The sequence below is a fragment of the Chelmon rostratus genome, chromosome 4, assembly GCF_017976325.1.
Source record: "Chelmon rostratus isolate fCheRos1 chromosome 4, fCheRos1.pri, whole genome shotgun sequence".
Lineage (NCBI taxonomy): Eukaryota > Metazoa > Chordata > Actinopteri > Chaetodontiformes > Chaetodontidae > Chelmon > Chelmon rostratus.
The window spans coordinates 18,284,063-18,302,680 of record NC_055661.1 but is presented as its reverse complement, the minus strand read 5'-3'; the positions used below and the strand labels follow the sequence as shown (position 1 = coordinate 18,302,680).

Sequence of the window (18,618 nt, the reverse complement as noted above, 5' to 3'; positions counted from 1 at the left end):
CACACACACTCGGATCTCACTCGAAATCCTCACCATCTCTACCCAAACCACGTTTTCAGCATCACCAATATGATAAGTTTTGATGGTGAATTAGTTGAGTTAAAGCAGTCAATTTCTCTAACAACACACACACACACACACACACACACACACACACACACACACACACAAAAGGCTGATTAATAGCCGTACATTAAAGCGGAGGAGCATCAAGGCTGAGCAGCTGTGGTTCTGTGACTTAATCAAACTCTCAGATACTTTGAATGAGGCCCTCAGTGACACATTATGATTGCCAGAATGGATTGAGAAAAGCACAGTTTGTCACAGGGAAGCTTCTGCATGTTATTTATTCCTTTTTCAAACATTATGCAATATATCATCCCATTTTAATATCAGGGTGGGCTGCTAAACTGTCAAACCAAAGGAGGAATTATGCCTCAAAGTTTTTTGTGTAATTTGTTTTGTTTTGTCACATCTGGAATGTAATGTACTCGCTGCCGTCTTTTTTGTTTACCTTTGCTCATTTGAATCAAAGACAGGAATCGTCAAAATAATGTTAAATGCATATAAAGAAATACATTTCTTATTTTATTTAATTAAATCCTGACTTATCTTTCAGTTTAAATACTTTGCTCCCACGCATCTGATCTGTTAATCTGTTTAAATGTTTACCTGTGTTTGTTAGAGGACTGGGGTCAGCGACGCTTCGTGCTGCTTGCTCCACAGAAGCCCTTTATCAGGAGCCTCGAGCCTCAGTGAGCTGCAAGTGTGATGCTGGTTCAGACTAATGATGGTTAATGAGGAAGCTGGCAGCAATGATTACATTGGCAGCTTTGCCAAGGCTGAGGTGAGCAGTTCATACCGAGGACAGAGGCTTCAAATCTGAAGCAAGACACATTCAGAACCATTTGTGCTTTTGTGAATCAGTGTTATCTGGTTTGTATGCCAGAATTTAATATGAGGGTCATTCCTGTGGATAAAATGAAACAAAGAAAAACAGGAAAGTATTTTATAAGATATTCATGAACCTTTAGACATTTAGACAGACATATTCATGACAAATTAAAGGAATAATCTACATAAAGTGTCTCAGTAAGTGTTGGGCCACTCTTCTACACAGCGAGATGAACACACACTATAATGGTTGAAGACAGCAGTTGGCATTTCAAGTGTTTATGGGGGCAGCTGTGAAACTGTGAAAACAGAGTTGGACATCAAATTAAGTGATAGGGATTACAAATTGTACAAAAAGGTCATGCCATGCTCAGGAGTTACTGTAAAAATGAAGAAAAAAGAAAAAGGATTTTCCAGAAACTGCCAAATTAGCTAAATTGCCTCTCATGCCAGGAAGAAACACAGTAGCCACAGAACAACATTAAACAGGCCTATATGATGTGTAACTTAACTTAATTTAGTAATTTATGTAGTTTAAATACACATAGAGTATACATAAAAGGCATCAACAGGAACTTAGCTTTAAAGGTTATTTAAAAACTGTACTCGCAACACATTAGCCTCGATGGCTAGCCCAATGGCTCGCTTGGTTAGCACTAAACTGACCTCGGAAAAAATTCTAAATCTCTAATCAACGATCACAAAACAGCTATAATTATTGGAGCAGCTACACCTAACGCTGTAATAAAGGTATTTGGGGAGTTTATACGGGGTCAATATTTGCCTGGTCACACATCTGGCAAAACGGCAGATGTTCCAGTGGAGCCTTCAGGACATTAATATAGACTAATCGCCTCCTGACTGTAGCTTCATGTTTAACACACATCACATATCGATGTTCACAGCAAGAAAGCCCAACACCCAACACCACCCGACACCACCCAACCCGATGAGATTACAGCAAAACTGAATATATACAAACATTAAATAAAATAATTGTGAAACATCAAAATAATAAAGCTCAATTCAATTGCACATGTGTGCTGAAAAACACTGATGGAAAGTAATGAGTGCACGTATTGTACTTAAGCTGCTTGTACTTTACATGAATATTTCCATTTAATGCTACTTTATACCTAAAAGAGGCAAATATTATACTTTTAAGTGCACTAAATTCAGTTGCAGAATATAATCAATCAATAAATTGTATGTTGTATAGATTAATCTTATAAAAAATAAAAATTAGCCCCATTTTACCAATTTCAATATTAAAGTGATGTGAACATTAATTTATCTGTAATTATAATCCAGTAATATAATATATAATATTGTGAAATGGGCCGTGATTGTACTTTTGCTTTTAGTGCTTTAACATGTTGATGCTAACTTGTGTAGGCAAGTAACGTTTTTAATTCATTACTTTGCCTTGTAGCAGAGTATTTGTACACTGTGGTTCTTTTTGCTTTTACTTCAGTAAAAGTTCTTCCACAGCTGCTGCAAAATAAATTAAAAGGGCCTTTATATATCCTGTATGGAAGCGTCTGCATTTGTCGGGTTTCTCCACTCGTTCATTCAATTTTTCCCTCTAATATGTCAATCATATGTGTGCATTAAAGAAGATTAAAATTTCTGTGTCTGTCTAATTTGTCTATTTTGTTGAAGTTGCAGTTTGCAGTTTCACAGATACTTTTATCACAACTCGTGCTTTTGTCGGCCGCTGTTTCTGAGGTCAAAAACAAACTTTGAAGCTCGAGACAGGAAGTCCTTCAGGTGCAAGACTTAAAGTGACTCGTCAGCATCAGTTCCATGGCAACCGGCAAATTCCATCTGTTGATCAAGCTTGTGTGATCTGACCAACACCTCCAGAACAGACTGTCTCGCTTAAGAAAAGTTGCCAGTTTGCAGAAATTGTCCAGTTTATCATCTCTCCTGAAGGTCCAATATGAGCCATTCCCTCATAAAGGCCTGATTACTTTCTTCAAAACTTTTTTTGTGTGTGTGTTTATTCATTGCAAAACAACATGTTGTGCACCGAGACACTGTTGTGTTATGAAAGCACAGACTGAAGGGTAAAAACCTCACCTTGCTGCCCTGTTGTTGTCTTCCATAAATTAGACAATGTGGGGTTTTATAGTCGCTCCTCTCCTGTATGCTCTCTGCCTCAATGTTTATTACCCCTCCGGTATTGATATTAAAATGCAGGAGGGGCTTGATGCATTTTTCTGTCATCTCTCTTTCTGACTTTAATAATACTATAAAGCTTCCTGCTGTGGACAGAGGGAGAAGGGGGGGGGGGTGAATAAATTATGAAAAAGAGGTTAATATATGGTATTGGTATATATCACATCCAAACTAAGCCAGATCCCCTTTCGGGTTTAAACATTCAGCCTTTTAAAGGAAGGAGTCAAGTAGGGTCAGATCCATCTCATTTTACTGCCGCCGGCCCTCCCCCTTTCATGTGGATGGAGCTCATCTGCTGATCTCTCAAACATCTCATCTCACCATCAGTGTGCTGGGATGGCGCTTGTACTGAGGGGAACAGGAGGAGGCTGTCACTTTACTGCACTGCCGTTTATTTCACTTCCTGTCTGATCCTGCACAATCACAATCAGTCTGGTTGTGTAACCTCTTGCCCCCCACCCCCACCCCCACCCCCCACCCCCCACCCCATGCTGCAGGGCTGGTGTGCGGTTCTGTGTTTTGAGTGGCCGAAGGAGTAGAATCTTTGTGCACAGCACAGAGTGCAGAGGAAAGTGTGGACAGGAGGGAGGGGAAGCCCCGAGAATCAATAACCTCCCACTATCAACTGCATTTAGGCCTTAATAATATGCTCCACTGCACTATTTTAATTTCAACATAAACCTGACCTTTACTTCTTCTGTTCTGCTCTGCCTCTGGTCCTTCATGTTCAGGTCTCACTCCCTCTTCCAGAGCTAGCTTACAGGAAATGTAGATAATGAAGCTGGAGGAGCTCCAACACTTGTCAGTCACTTTGTTTTAATAATTCACTCAGCTGATGCTGCTCCATCACTGAAGTGGGAAGATTCACTCCTTGCTTAATGGAAAATCTGGAGTTTATAAAAAGGGCTTTACTAAGTTTTTGTTCAGTGGAATTTGTTAGCAATAAAATGGGCTTCATGTCATCATATATTAATCTCTATCTTAAAATCTTCATATAAAAAGGTTAGCTCTAAAGCAAATAAGACTTAAACAACAGTCAAATTGTATATTTCATTCAGTTTCATAGCAGTAAATGTAAATTAAAATGAGGTGATCTTGAGATGTAGAGCACTGCTTGCAAACTAAATTAGCAGCACGCTCTAAAAATGAAGGTTTCCTTTGGGGGCCTGTCAGACCCTAAACCCGAGGGCCCTGAAGGAAATCCTCATCAGACTGAACTGTGAAAATCACACAAACAACTGCTGATTTGGAGAGTTGCTTGCAAAAATGCGCTTGTATTTTATGCATACATCTGCTTATTTAAAGGCTGATTCAGTTGTTTTTTTAGATTTTGTGTCGATTCATCAGTCACATGAAGACATCCGATCAAAAGGCACCAGGACATTTGAACTGATGGATCAAAACTTTCAATGCAAAGGTTTGGATCCGGGATTTCATTCATTTGCTTCTCAGGCGCATCTGATGAAGGTGATGAGGATGTGGGGTCTTGTCCCAGCATGCACTGGGCACAGCGTGCAGGCAGGCAGGGCAACACCTTGGGCAGGTGCCAGTGAATCATCACAGGACTTCAAATTAAACCAAATAAAACACCTGAATTATGCGTTTGCTGTGCGGAGAGATACAGAAACGCCTCCTCCACCTCCTCGGTATAGATTTCAGCAGTGAGGTTCTGCTGTGACCTGATGCATCTTAATCGTGCAGTTTTCTAGCAGCTCTAAACGATTGCTTTGCTTCCTCACATCAAATTTAACAAGAAGAATTGAATAATACATTTCTACACGCAAATCTTTGTATACAGTGCAGCCTTTTGCCAAAGAATAAAACACCTCTGAGGTTATTTTTAAAAGTCTAAATCCAGTCTTGCACCGGGCTGCATGGCTGGACTGTTGTGTTTGAGTCAAATGAGCCTATTACCGCCTCGTCTTAGCGCCACGGGGTCAGGTTCAATCAGGGAATTGGAAAATATCATTTCTGACGGGAATAGATTTCGTTTGTTCAACCAATCTCTTCTACTAATTACCCAAATGGACAGGAGCTGTCAGGAGACAATAACTATTCCCTAATAGAATTTGCCCCCCAAGTGCAATTTAATTTTCTCCTCCGTGCTCTCTCCTCAGGTTTCCCCCCTCGCTTTCTGCCTCTCTCCCTCTCTCCGCTCCTCTCCTGCTTTCGGACCAAATGCTGAGGGACGCGGTGCCATCGCTACCTAATGTTGTTTTTGTCAGTGGACGCCGGAGAAAGTGCGGACTGACTGATGCTGTTTCTCTGCGAGCTTCGGCTCATCCTGCCGGGGAGGGGAAAAAAACGCTCCGTGGCACGGAGGAGAAGAAGAAGAGGAGGAGGAGGAGGAGGAGGAAGAGCAGGCAGCTACAAAATCACCGGCGAGCTGCGGTGATTCGGTAGGTCTGACGGTGTGTGTTCGTCCCGCGACTCAAGTTGTCTAAAACGTGCATCTGAGATTTGGTTTTTTGTTGATCACAGCTGTTACAGTGATGCTGCTGCTGGATGTCATTTGCAGGCTGCAGGCTCTTAACGTCATCCGTGGAGTGTTTTGGTTCTCACGTACACATTCAATATTTTCTTGTTGTTTGTTTGAGCACGATTGACCTCTGCAACACTGCATTCCCACACCTATGTATAATAAATCCAGCCCGTTAAAAATGCTGCACGTTTGGGCTTACGGTGGAGCAGGCCTGCTGCAGTGACTCACGCGGGCTGACACACACCTGTATTCTGCTCCATTACTGCACAGATGGATGTGTTTCTATATTTCTGACCGCCTGCTCAGTAAGATGGATCTTTGAATCGCAGATGTCAATGAACTCCTCCACTGAAATATTAGATCTAATTAGAGGTGGCTGGGTCAACGGCGGTGGCAAAGGAGTCGCCCTCTGCTTGAATTATTGCCCGAGAGCCGCTTCCCCTGCAGCCTCTTTATTTCTTACAGTAACACCTTCATGTAGGCAAAGATCAGTCATTTCACCTCTCTCAGAAAGGGCTTTATTGTCATTATTTTATACTTATTTTTTCTCCTACATGTTCTTTCCTTTCTTGTATTTGAGTGCATTGTTTAAGGATATAAAAAAAGTTTTTTTTGCTAAATTGAATTGGATTTATGCGCGAGGGACTGTTGGCCCAGCAGTAAACAACTGGACGTCTTTTTGTCACAGTCAGAAATAGATTTCTGTAGCCTAATTTTTCACTTCTTCTTTGAAGCATTTGCTGTCATCTTGTGCGCTTTAAATATTTCCAGATGTGGACTGTCCGGCGGCGCATTTTGTCATCCCCTCGTTTTGTTGCCATCCCGTTTAACGATGAAAAAGCGCGCCACGTCATTTAGTGTCCCACTAAACCAGATGTGCGCTTTCACGTCTTTTTTCTTTCTGCATTCTGCGTCCGTCAATTATTCTAATTGTGTTGCCCTTTGCTGACAGGTTAAGAGCATTTTTATCTGCATTGTTTTCCAGGGCAGCTAAAGGGTCTCGATACCAACAATCAGAGTAATTGAATAGTTGAATAAATTGAATGATCTTGAGGGGAAAAGTGTATAATGAAAATAAAGTAAGACCAGATGATTCCCTTGCCACACATGCACGCCATGGATGGAGGGATGGATGGATGGATGGATGGATGGATGGATGGATAGAGGGGACACCTGGAGGCTGCAGCTTTGAATCGGTTGGATAAAATTCCTGTAATATTCCAGCCTCTTTTTTTTTAATCAGCTTGATGTGCGTTTTCATTTTACTAAATTACATTTGAAACACCACCCGCACAGACGAGCGGCTTATGGGATTGTGGGTCCCTCCAGTATATAAACGCTGTGCGACAAAAGAATAAACAGTCCGTCGTTTGAAAAAGGCTGTACGGGAAAAGAAACGAGGACAAATCAGCATAATGTAGCAGAGAGGGATGAAGGCTGCGTTAGGTTACTGGTTTGAACTGGAAACACGCAAAATCTCATGAGGCAGAAAATCAGAGTTTTCTACACAACTTATTATTTACAATTTTCTGCATTTTTTCTGTTTGAGTGTTAATTAAATGGCATTTTTTCCAGTAGTGTTTGGTGGAAATATTTTTTTCCACGACAAACAAGATGTATTATTATTATTATTATTATTATTATTATTATTATTATTATTATTATTATTATTGTTGTTGTTGTTGTTGTTGTTGTTGTTGTTGTTGTTGTTGTTGTATATAATTCCGTTGCATTGATATAATGATAATCTTAACATTAAAGGGGGTGGAAAGTTAACTGTAGGCTAATTAAATTACATTTTAATAAAATAAAAACAAAACACGAAACCTAATTTCTTGTTCAAAATAAAATCAGTGGTGTCATGGCTAACCGTGCGTCCCAGATGTATGTGGCCAGATGTGTCAGTGTGAGCCGCACACACTCAGCGCTGCGGACGGACCCGCTGTGGATGGAACAACCTGCGCTGGTTTGCAGGAGGACCCGCGGCAAAGCGCCACTGTGTGCTTTTCTTTCCACGCTTGAGGTAAATTGGAAGCGAAGATTGAGTTCATCTAGCTTGAACTAGCAGCCCTCCGGGGGGAATATCTTATCCGGGAGAGCAGCCTCAGACGACGGGGTTTGAAATGAACAGTGTCAGGAGGACTGCGCCCAGACTCCTAATCCCACCTGTCACTGAGAGGGATCCAGCTGCGCGGGCGCTGCCGAGGAAGAGTACAGCTCATACAGGTGAAGGTGCTGTGGATTTGACTCAGACACGTGTCCAATCGTGTCACTCCTGTGGCCTGCACGCCTTCACTTTCGCTCCCACGTTGGTTTGCATCTTTTCAGCCTGAAAACGTATTTAAACTGATATAAGAAGGTTGCGTTCATGGTTCATGAAAAACGTGTGAACGAACACCTGGAAAAATCTTGGTTTTATTTCACGCTGACAATTTGCCCAGGCACGTGCACCTTTTACATTTACAACCACATGCCCTCCTCAGCCAGGTATCAATGAAAAAACGAAAACAATATTTATTATTAAATCAACAATAATCTTTCATATTCAGGAAAGGCGGGCAGTGTAGTCCGCGGCCTGGACTCGACCGGCGCCTTGACGACTCAAAATTAGTAATAACGTGCGTACCACTTCAGTACATCAGTCTTGAGTTGATAATCTCAAAAAACTTCCATTAAGGGTTGCATTTTGTTCAATGACCCTGCATCTTGGAGAACTGTTTTGTTGTAAGATACAAACGAGCACACACACCGAGTGAAATCTGCAGGGACAACTCTCATTTCTTTATTGAATGTTAACTCCTCAAAATAAAAGTGAAATGGGACTACTCCTCGTTTTCCTGGCTGCATGGGACCCCCCTCCTCTCCAGAAGGAGCCCTGCTGGCCCGGGGCGCCTCGGGGAGCCACTGCAGTGAGCTATTTATGGTCTCCACGGGAACAAGGTCCCGCCTCTCCGGAGACATTTTCATACACCACGTTAGACGCCTCTCCTCCTCTGCTTTCTCCTCGTCGCGTGTTCACCTATGGAGGATGCTTTCCGCCCTCGGGGGCCTCCTCTTCCTGCGCTCCCATTGGCCCCCGGCGAGCCTCTGCCGCGGTGACGTCAGGCCCCACCGCCCCTGCAGCGCTGAATGGACCGAGCAGCCTGTCTGATTCACTCCAAAACAGCTCGGCACGGCACGGCACGGACATCATCCACGGGAAATAGAGACATAGCAGGGATAGAGGCTTGCCGGGACAGCGAGGAGGGAGCTCAGCCTGCACAGAGGAGAGAGGCCTCAGCAGCAACACCATCCTACTTTTTTTTTTGTTTTCTCTCCACAAGACAGGACAGGGGGAGTGCGCCCACCGTGCTGCGGGTATATGTGCGTGCGTTTGTCTCCCGGTTTGGATCACGATGATGCAAAGTGCGGCGGTCCTACCGACAGAGAGTCCTGTAAAGAGTTTACCGGAGATTCTCGGAGTGCCACTGCAACGTAAGACATTTTCTTACCCTCCCTTTCCCCGTCCATTATCAGTCTGGACGCCGGCGTTTGAGTGCAACCTGTGCTGCAGGGTTTCACTGTAGGGAGAGGGGGTTTAGACACAGTAACTCGACTGAGGATGAGGATAAGGAGGCTGAACCTCTTAGATTGTCACGTAAAGGCCAGTGACGTGTCGTGCTGGGTATGTTTCAGCGAGCTTTGAGACGCCTTAAATGATGCTGATTATTGGCCTCAAAGCCGAGCAATGACCAACCCGCATGTCCAATTAATCTTCGCAGGGCTGTAGGCTGCATTCTGCAATAGGCTGCAACACTTGACTTGAGCAAAGGATGGCACTTTGGTTACTCATCCCATCCTTCGATGAGCCGGAGGAAGGATCATTTCTGTTATTTTCCCCGTTTGGCCTGAAACTTTGCTCCATCCTCCGCCAGGTTGTCGCTCTTGCAGTCTCCTCAGACAGCTGTTAATTTGTAAACGAGCCTGGTCAAGAGATCAGACGCAGTTGTCATCACCTCTCAGGCAAATATGCACTCTGACTTTGACTGACACTCATTACTGGGTCAAATTAATGCATGATTATTATTATTACTATTATTACTTCGCTATGGTCTCTAAGCAAGGCCCAGGTATTAGTTTGTATTTTATTATTTAGTTAGGATGAGACCGAATATTCCTCACAGCTGTTTTACAGCATCTCGTTGCCTCGCCTGCCTTCCAGCATCAAAGGCGAGAATGACCTTACATCTGTTGTTCCGGCCGCGTAAATCTGTGCCAGGCCCTTCATAATCTGACGGTGCAATCGAGATAGAAGTGCAACGGGATGCACGTCTGCTCTGACCTAATTATTTAGAAGCGAGTTAGGAAAATGTACAGATGGACCAAGTCTAACAGGCTACAACCCCCCCCCCCCCCCCCCAAAAAAAAAAAAAAAAATCCACAACAAAATGGCAAAATGGGATATTTCAGTTAGATAATTAGTAGACTGCTCCTTGATTTTAAACCACTGATAATAAAAACATTTTGCTCGTTCACGCGTATAGTTCGTAATTTTCAGGCTGAAACTAACTTACTTGCCTTCCAAATTCGCAAAAAATAAAACTAAAAACATTAGTCTTATGTTCCTCTTGCACATTATGAACTGTGTGAGTCCCTCGCAGCCTGTTAACTAAAGGAAAAAGAGACTATATGTGGTCGGCTTATGCTCTTTAATTTTATAAATCGAGGCAGATTAAAAGATTTGATAAAGATCCTGCCACTCAGCCCCCCTGCAGCACCAGCATCCATCCTGGATTTAAACCTGGATTATTCCAGGAATAAAAGCAACGGAGAATTTATCTAAACAGTGTTTTATATCGCGGACAGAGTGCTCTGCTGACTCAGGGCGATTACACCCAAAACCTTCACCTGCGGGCTATTAGTCTCGGATATAAAGTGTTTACTTCACGTTTAATTACCACAAATCATTTGACAATTGAAAGCTGGAGGGAGGCTGCCAGGCTGCACTTCTGCTTCTGTTAAGAGGAAGAAGAAAAAAAAGGAAACGTGTTAAAGCAAAATGTGTCACTTCCTGCGCGCAATGATGGAGGTGATGAGACTGAATGTAGCGAAGAGTGGAGGCAACAGATAGCGAGATATGAAGCCTTCCTGAATACACGAGGTTACTCTCTCTCTCTCTCTCTCTCTCTCTCTCACACACACACACACACACACACACACGCTGAAGCTGGACGGTGGACGCTCTGTCGTTGCCAAGATCGTGCTGCTTTCCTTTCAGCACCACTTCTCTCCGCTCAGCTTCATCCACCCAGCACTTATCCCCGGATATTTAAAATGCCACTAATTTATCTTTGGTTTGAAAAAAAAGAGAAAAAAAGCCAGTGCGCAGATTCAGGTTCAATCCTTTCAAAATAATTTCTTCCTTCTCGTCCATCATCCCTTCACACACTCCTGAGGTGAAACAAAACCGACCCGACCTACAGTCCTGGTCTGCGTCTGTGCAGGAATGTTGCTCTTTTTTTTATTGTGTAAACCTCTCTCCTTTGTTGGTTTATGATAAAAAGTAATAGTAATCAGAATCTGCCCTTTTCACTCTGATAGCTAGTGCATTTAATTTTGTCACCAGCGTCTCAAATTAAAAGCAGTTTTTCAAGATTTGAGCACGCATTTTAAAATGTGCGTGTCCATGCCGCGTGCAGGCTGCACTGACCTCCGCGTTGCATCACCCGAGAATTTTGTGGGGGTTTTTTGCAGATGTGTGCATGCTGTGATGACATGAAGCACAACACATGGTGAGCTTCAGAAGGTTATTGTAAGATGTGTTCACGGCCCAGATGTTGTCTCTGGATAGGGACTAGCCCCACTTCCGCAGCCCGTGTGTGTGTGTGTGTGTGTTTATATACTGGTGTTTGTTCTGCCCACTTCTGCTCGATATTGATTTTTCATTATCGGACATCGTGTGGATGTTTGACTAAGCGAAGCCGCGAAAGAAAATTTTTGTAAAATTGCGCAGCTAGTTGCTGAATAGTTGTGGAAGATTAAAGTCAAAAGTAATGGTCAGTGTTTTTAGACCATTAATTCTATAATGAATATGATGGGGAGGATACATTTAATTATGATAAAAGACTATAAAATAAACCAGTTCGTGCACATGAGTAACACATCTCGCGTTAGCCTCATATAAATAGAATTAGTTTTTTTCTACTAAAGGTCCAGCTTTTAGAGGAAATATAAATTTTGTTATGGATGATCACTTTCTCTTTGATTTATGAATTTAATTTCACTTTTCTGAAACCTGCATTTCATTGTAGATCATCGATGCCGCAGCAGCCTTTAATAACATTAAGGATTTTGAGGGTTTAACACCGCATGATCCCAGTTTCTGCATGTGCACATGTGGTCTGCTGCTGCTGCTGCTTCCCACATGGGATTTAATGATTCACATCCTGCAGCCACATCGCTAACTATCTGCTAACACGATACCTCTCCGAAAAGCATCTAGAGAGTCGATCAGGCTTTAGAGGGACAGAAATGGTTAACAAAATGTTGCACTGTCGGGAAACAGCTCCGAGTTCAGCACCTTGGACAGAGACGGGAAGATTCACAAAGCAGAATAAACTGACAATTTGTTGTTTTTTAACACGCTATTCTGTTTTTATTGTGTAAGGAGTAATAATAATAATAATAATAATAATAATAATGATGATGATGATGATGATGATGATGATGATAATAATAATAATAATAATAATAATAATAATAATAATAATAATAATAATAATAATAATAATAATAATAATAAGCCATCATTGAGGAAAAAGGAGGGGCAAAAAATAAAAATAACATATACATATATATCACAGGGTTAGCCAGATAATTGGACACAACATTTCCATCCGTTGATCTTGTATGTAAATTGCATAATTAATATCATATAATAATAAAATCACTTGACCAGAAATGGTTTTATGTAGAGAATTTATGCAGCCATCCTGTCTGATGTGAGGTTTTGAGATTTTCAAGACCTGAACTGAAAGCTGGGACATGATGGAGGGAAAACCACCTGTTTTTATGCGCAAAGCTCAGACTTGAATGAATCGTCTTCACCGCTGAAAGCACGCATGAAATCGTTGCAGTTATACCGTGTAATGAAATGTCCACGGATGATCCGGGTTTTCTCTTCGTCTCTCGGCGCTGACTTGTGTGTGACCCTGTGCTCTTGTTCGGCCCGCAGAGATCCCTCAGTGTGCCGGCTGTAGTCAGCACATCCTGGACAAGTTCATCCTGAAGGTGCTGGACAGACACTGGCACTCCAAGTGCCTCAAGTGCGCCGACTGTCAGACTCCGCTGGCGGATAAATGCTTCTCCCGGGCAGGAAGCGTCTACTGCAAGGAGGATTTCTTCAAGTAAGTTGGCTTGTTTCTGCTCCGCTTTCTTGGTCAAAGTTAAAATAATTTTTTTCACAGCTGTCCAGGCTTTCTTTCATAAGAGCCGAGTTCGGTTTCCTCGCTTTAGCTGTTGATAAAATCCAAATTGCACCCAGAGAAAACGACATTTTGCTCAGTTTCACTCTAATCGGGGTGTTATGAGTGGAAAAGTGGCTGATTCTGACGGGAAAATGGTTTTGAATAATTCGGCTATATTTGATATTTACAAAGAAACTTATAGGTATATATTATATCTGGTGAAATAAAAATGCTAGCAACATTAGCCTTAATTGTTAGCTAACTTGTTTCGAAGTTGCTATTAACATGTTAGCATAAATCCAGTGTTTCTCGTTATAGCTTATTGTTTCGGAATTTTTTGTCACATTTTTATTTATTGGTAAGTGAAGCTGTATTATAATGAAAGAAAATAATACATTTAATCCATGTCTGTTATTTATACAGAAAGGTTTTATCAAATTCCCCTTAGACTGTTTCTCAACCAAAACCTCCACGCAGACAGCTACTAAACTGATAATCCTTTGGTAAATAATTTTTAATTGTCCGGTTTGAATTAATAATCACTTCTGTTTAATTCTTATTTGGTTCTGTATAAAACATCGTTATAAATTGATGCTATTATTCACATGTTTACAGGCGGTTTTGTCCAGCTAACGAGAGAAAATTTTCAAAATAAGGCCTCAAAAACCTCTTTTCCGTTTCTTTTTGCCATGCCTCTTTTTCCTGTCTTTCTTTCAAACGATTTGATTTCTGAGGCTTTACAGCAGAAAATTGAGTTTGACTTTTATCCAAAACAGGATCAGCAGATCCGGGCTTTTTACTAAATCATGTTTGAAGGGTTTTAATGCTCGAAGCTTGAATGAGACCGAAAGAGCTCTGGGGTCTCACTGAGAGCTAACTGTGTTAGCTGGCCCAGGGGACCGCAGGGGGATGCTTGCATGTTCAGACAGTGGTTGAGGCTCACGTGTGACGGGAGAACACACACATGCATAAACACAGAAACATGCATGTGCATAGACACACAGAGTCAGTGGTGGATCCTTCCCAGTAGTGATTTGGAGGCTTCACCTTGCTCTTTTTATTTCTGTTGGTTGGTTGTGTGATTTAAAGCCTCTCCTGAGTCAGTGTTTTATTGGTTCTCCTCAGGGTGTGTTTACTGTGAGCACCCCTCCTCCTCTTCCTCTATTCTCTTTTCCTTCTCTTCTTCCTCCTCCTCCTCTTCCTGCACCTCCTCCTTAGCTCTCAGTACTTCATCTGCAAACACATAAACATGCAAACAGGCGCACACACTCCCTCACACAGATGTGTACACACACCCCACGGTGCATTGATCCTTTCCATCCATCAGCCTGTGGACAGGTCTGTCGTTAACAGAAATGCAATCCAGTGCTGATTTTTCCCTCTACAACAGCTGGAGCTTCTATTAATACAGACACTGTGCCATCATTCTTGGCTGCAGTTGAAGAAAAAGCTGTCTAGCATGTGAAATTTTAATCTGGGGTGGCCTCACTCTCTCTATCAGCCCGTAAAATGGGTATAAATAGGAGAAGGATGTCAGTCTACTGCTAGTGTTTTGCATCAAATTGTCTAACGGCAGCGCTCTTCCTAATGTTTTCCCACAGGCGTTTTGGAACAAAATGTGCATCATGCCAACAGGGGATCCCTCCAACGCAGGTTGTGAGGAAGGCACAGGACTTTGTGTATCACCTGCACTGCTTTGCCTGCATCATGTGCAGCCGGCAACTGGCCACTGGGGACGAGTTTTACCTCATGGAGGATGGGAGGCTGGTGTGCAAGGTGGATTATGAGACTGCAAAACAAAACGGTAGGTCTGCGCGAATGCGAAATGTTAAACAATAGCTGATACTAAAAGAAAAATACAGGTCGAGGCTTCATTTAAAAAGATCTGACTTGCCTTTATGCATAGAGTCCGACGCAGGCTGTGTGGTTCAGTGTTGAATGGCTCTGGCTTGACTTAATTAAGTCAGAATCACAGCAGAGGATATGACAGATCAAGCTATGTCCACTGTGTAATGCAGTGAAATGCGTGCTGACTATGGATATATGTTGTTTGTCGCCTGGGTGTGGATGCTGTCTCTCTCACTCCCTCTCTTCAGAGGTTCCATGCATCTCTGATTGATTATGTAAAGTGAAGCAACACTCTTAAATGGTGTGGCCCCAATAACGCTGCTCCTCTGGCACTCCGGCTGTGTAGATTTATGTCCTCTGCTGTGGGAGTGGGACAGATGCACAAGGACAATAATGCACTTCCATACATGACCATTCACTTCATTTAACGCACATGTACTCCACGCAAAGGCCGAGGGGCACTGCCTGTTAATGCAGCATGACAAATGTAAGTAGAAGTCACTCACACTTGTAATGATGTTTTCAGATGATTCAGAGGCGGGGACCAAGCGACCGAGGACCACCATCACGGCCAAGCAGCTAGAGACCCTCAAAAGTGCCTACAAAAACTCACCGAAGCCGGCACGCCACGTCAGAGAGCAGCTGTCCTCGGAGACGGGGCTGGACATGAGAGTAGTGCAGGTAGAGGGTTTCGTCTTTTCTCATTCAGGCTCTCTGTTGCCTCCAACCTGTACAAAATGCAGCAGCTTGGTTACTCGCTACAGGAAAAAGACATGTGTATCATTGGCTATCATTTTTAATAATTAAACTTCATCACCAATGTAAAACTAATCAGGGCCTTCAGGCTTTGGAACAACCTTCCAGTAGAGCTAAAACAATCGCATTTTATCTTAAAGATGATCCAAAGACACAATACCAACACCTCTTAACACTTGTTTGTATTTGCACTTGCACTTTTGTTTTTTAGCCTCTTTTTTATGACTCTATGTTCTGCTTTAATATTTCTGACAAGGATTTTCTTCCTTTTTGTCTTGATTTAATATTGAATTGTGATATTGAACAGTGTCTTTCTTTAGTTTATTGTCATGAGTTAATTTAGACTAATTGGTCTACATGTGCAGTGTATTTCAGTGAGTCAGAGGTTTTAAACTTCACAGTTATTTTGTAAAAATGCTTACTAATCTGTTAAATCAATCTTTGAATCACAATCTTTGAAGAGTTAAAGATTTGAAATATCATGAAAACAGTAAATAAGTTAGATTAAACTGAAAAAAATTATTAATGATGATGAGGAAGTATTTAATTGTTTTGGATGATTATAATATCAATTCTTATTTTCAATAAATGCTAATTATTATCATCTCATCAGGTGTGGTTCCAGAACCGGCGAGCAAAGGAAAAGCGTCTGAAGAAAGACGCAGGACGACATCGCTGGACTCAGTTTTATAAAAGTGTCAAACGCAGCCGAGGAGGAACTAAAGTGGAGAAGGAAAGCTCGGCCGATGACGCGGGACTCAGTGACAGTGAACTGAGCTTCAGAGGTACGTACTGTGTGAATAACTTCAGCCAAGCACATATCTGTTATTTCTTAAGAGAGAGATTCCTGAAAGGGAATTGTCAGTCATGCCGTCTTGCTAATGGGATTAAGGGACCCTACAAGCTGCTAAATGACACGATTGAGTGTCATTGAGTGCAGCAACGATTGAATGTGTCTTTGTGGCATTTCATTTGTTTTCCTGCCTTGTTTGGTGCACGGTGTCAGGCAAATCCAAATTCTCATTTCACATTCCCCTCACACCTCCCCGCGGCCGCTGACGCATCCTCATGCCTCCGTTTGTCGCCATGATGGAGCTTATTGGAAAAGAGAGAGGGTCCTTAGTGGGATGCAAACGACATTTTAGACATCCCTATGTTATTTAATGTTTGCAAAGCCCGTTTTGGGTAGTCATAAATGTCTTCGAGCCACTTTTAAAAAGAAGGCCATTTTTATGAGAAATGAAAACATGGTGACAGAAACTCTATAAAGCATGTGAGGCTTTTAGTCAATTAGAGAGAAAGCGCTCTGGGCCTTCGTTGTTATTGAAGCCACTCAGGGGAGAGATTGAGATGGAAACAAATATTTTGTGCTGCAGTAATTGCACACATACAGACCTCCTTTGTTAGAGAACAACATAAAGCACCTCATTTCTCACCAACAAAACTCAAATGCTGATCAAATACTTCAGTGGTCCACTTACTGTACGTTTGTGAAATCCACATAATGTTGACACAATAAATCTCACTCATAAAAGCACTTAACTGTATTGAAACATAACAACTATATAATGCTGTTGCAGCTGACAGCGCTGTTGACGTGTCAACTTTTTACACCCCTCGTGCTAAGTGATGGTATCTCCTCCACAGATGACCAGGTCCTGTCAGATCTCGGCCACGCCAACGGGCTTTATGGGAGCGTTGGTGACGTGACCAACAGCGCGGTGCTGAACGGCAGCTTCTCTGTCGACGCAGCGGGACAACCCTACCACGACATCCGAGCAGGAAGCCCCTATGGTCTCCCTCAGTCGCCCTCCTCCATCACCTCTCTGCCCGGCCACACCCCTCTCCTCAACAACCTGGGCTTCAACATGGACAGTCTGGTGGTGCAGGGCGGGCCGGGCGGCGTGGGACAGGCCCTAAGAGCCATGGCAGGGGGCCCGACTTCAGACCTCTCCACAGGCAGCAGTACAGGATACCCCGACTTCCCCACCAGCCCTGCCTCATGGCTGGACGAGATGGACCATTCCCAGTTTTGAGTCTCGAAAGCGATAGAAGATTACTGTGCTGATATGACAAAAAACAGACTCACAAAGCTTTTTACATTTCTTTCTATCGCCCTCCAAGACTGGTATGTTTTGTGATTTTGGGTGAAGAGGAGAAGGAAGAGACGAAATGTGACTCTCAGTCCCTCAGCAGTCGTAACAGTGAGGTAACAGCCGGGGTGGGGATGCGCAGCCCGGATAAATGCAGCGAAGAACGCCTCCACCCCAATGAACGTTCAATCTCAACACTGTATCGTACAATTTTTGTTATCACCTGACTTTACTTTGTTCTTTCACCCTGAAAATGAGACTGGATTTCCAATAAGTCGGTGGATTTTTGCTCACAGGGGAGGTGATATTGTCTCGTCTCCCAAATAAACCATCCCTGTCTAACAGCTACAACAATAGGGCTACAATCTAGATCAAAGTCCCTATGAGACCCAGGAGGCACCTGCATGCTTCTTGACTGATAATGAGTAGGACTGCTGTCTGGCCATATCAAAGCCTTTACAGTGGCGATGCACTTTACTGTCCTCTTCTTTTTCTACACATGTGGACAGGAATGCAGAGGGAGGAGGAGAGAAAAAGAGGAGAGACATATGCACAAGGCAAAAACACAGTGTTTCATTGGGAGAGAAATTTACAAGAACAGTGGCACAAGTGTGAATTTTGAACCATGCTGATGTTTTTTAATGTATTGCTGAAGCTTACAAGTTATTAGGAAGTAGATGGCCGTTGGTCTGTCTGTCCGTCCGTCCGTCCGTCTGTCCGTCCGTCCGTCCGTCCGTAGAAACTGATGTCTCCTCTGTTTGAGTGAGGGCGAACACTGTTTGCTACACAGCAGGTCTCTCTTCTATATTGATAGGTGCTTGACTTGTTCTTGTCTGTGTAAGAGCTGTCTGAGAGCGGACATCCGTCAGTATTAAATTATCTGTTTCCAGACTCACCGGACATCAAAGCTTATGTGTTG

At 42.8% G+C, this 18,618-nt stretch overlaps 1 protein-coding gene across 1 annotated transcript; it reads left to right on the top strand.

Annotated features, from left to right (window-relative positions):
* The first annotated feature begins 8,952 nt into the window (after window positions 1–8,952).
* lhx4 (LIM homeobox 4) lies at window positions 8,953–17,642 on the top strand. The gene is made up of 6 exons (XM_041935991.1): window positions 8,953–9,031; window positions 12,771–12,942; window positions 14,604–14,806; window positions 15,377–15,531; window positions 16,220–16,391; window positions 17,254–17,642. Exons 1-6 carry the CDS (start codon window positions 8,953–8,955, stop codon window positions 17,640–17,642), a joined length of 1,170 nt encoding a protein of 389 aa, XP_041791925.1.
* The last annotated feature ends 976 nt before the right edge of the window (window positions 17,643–18,618 follow it).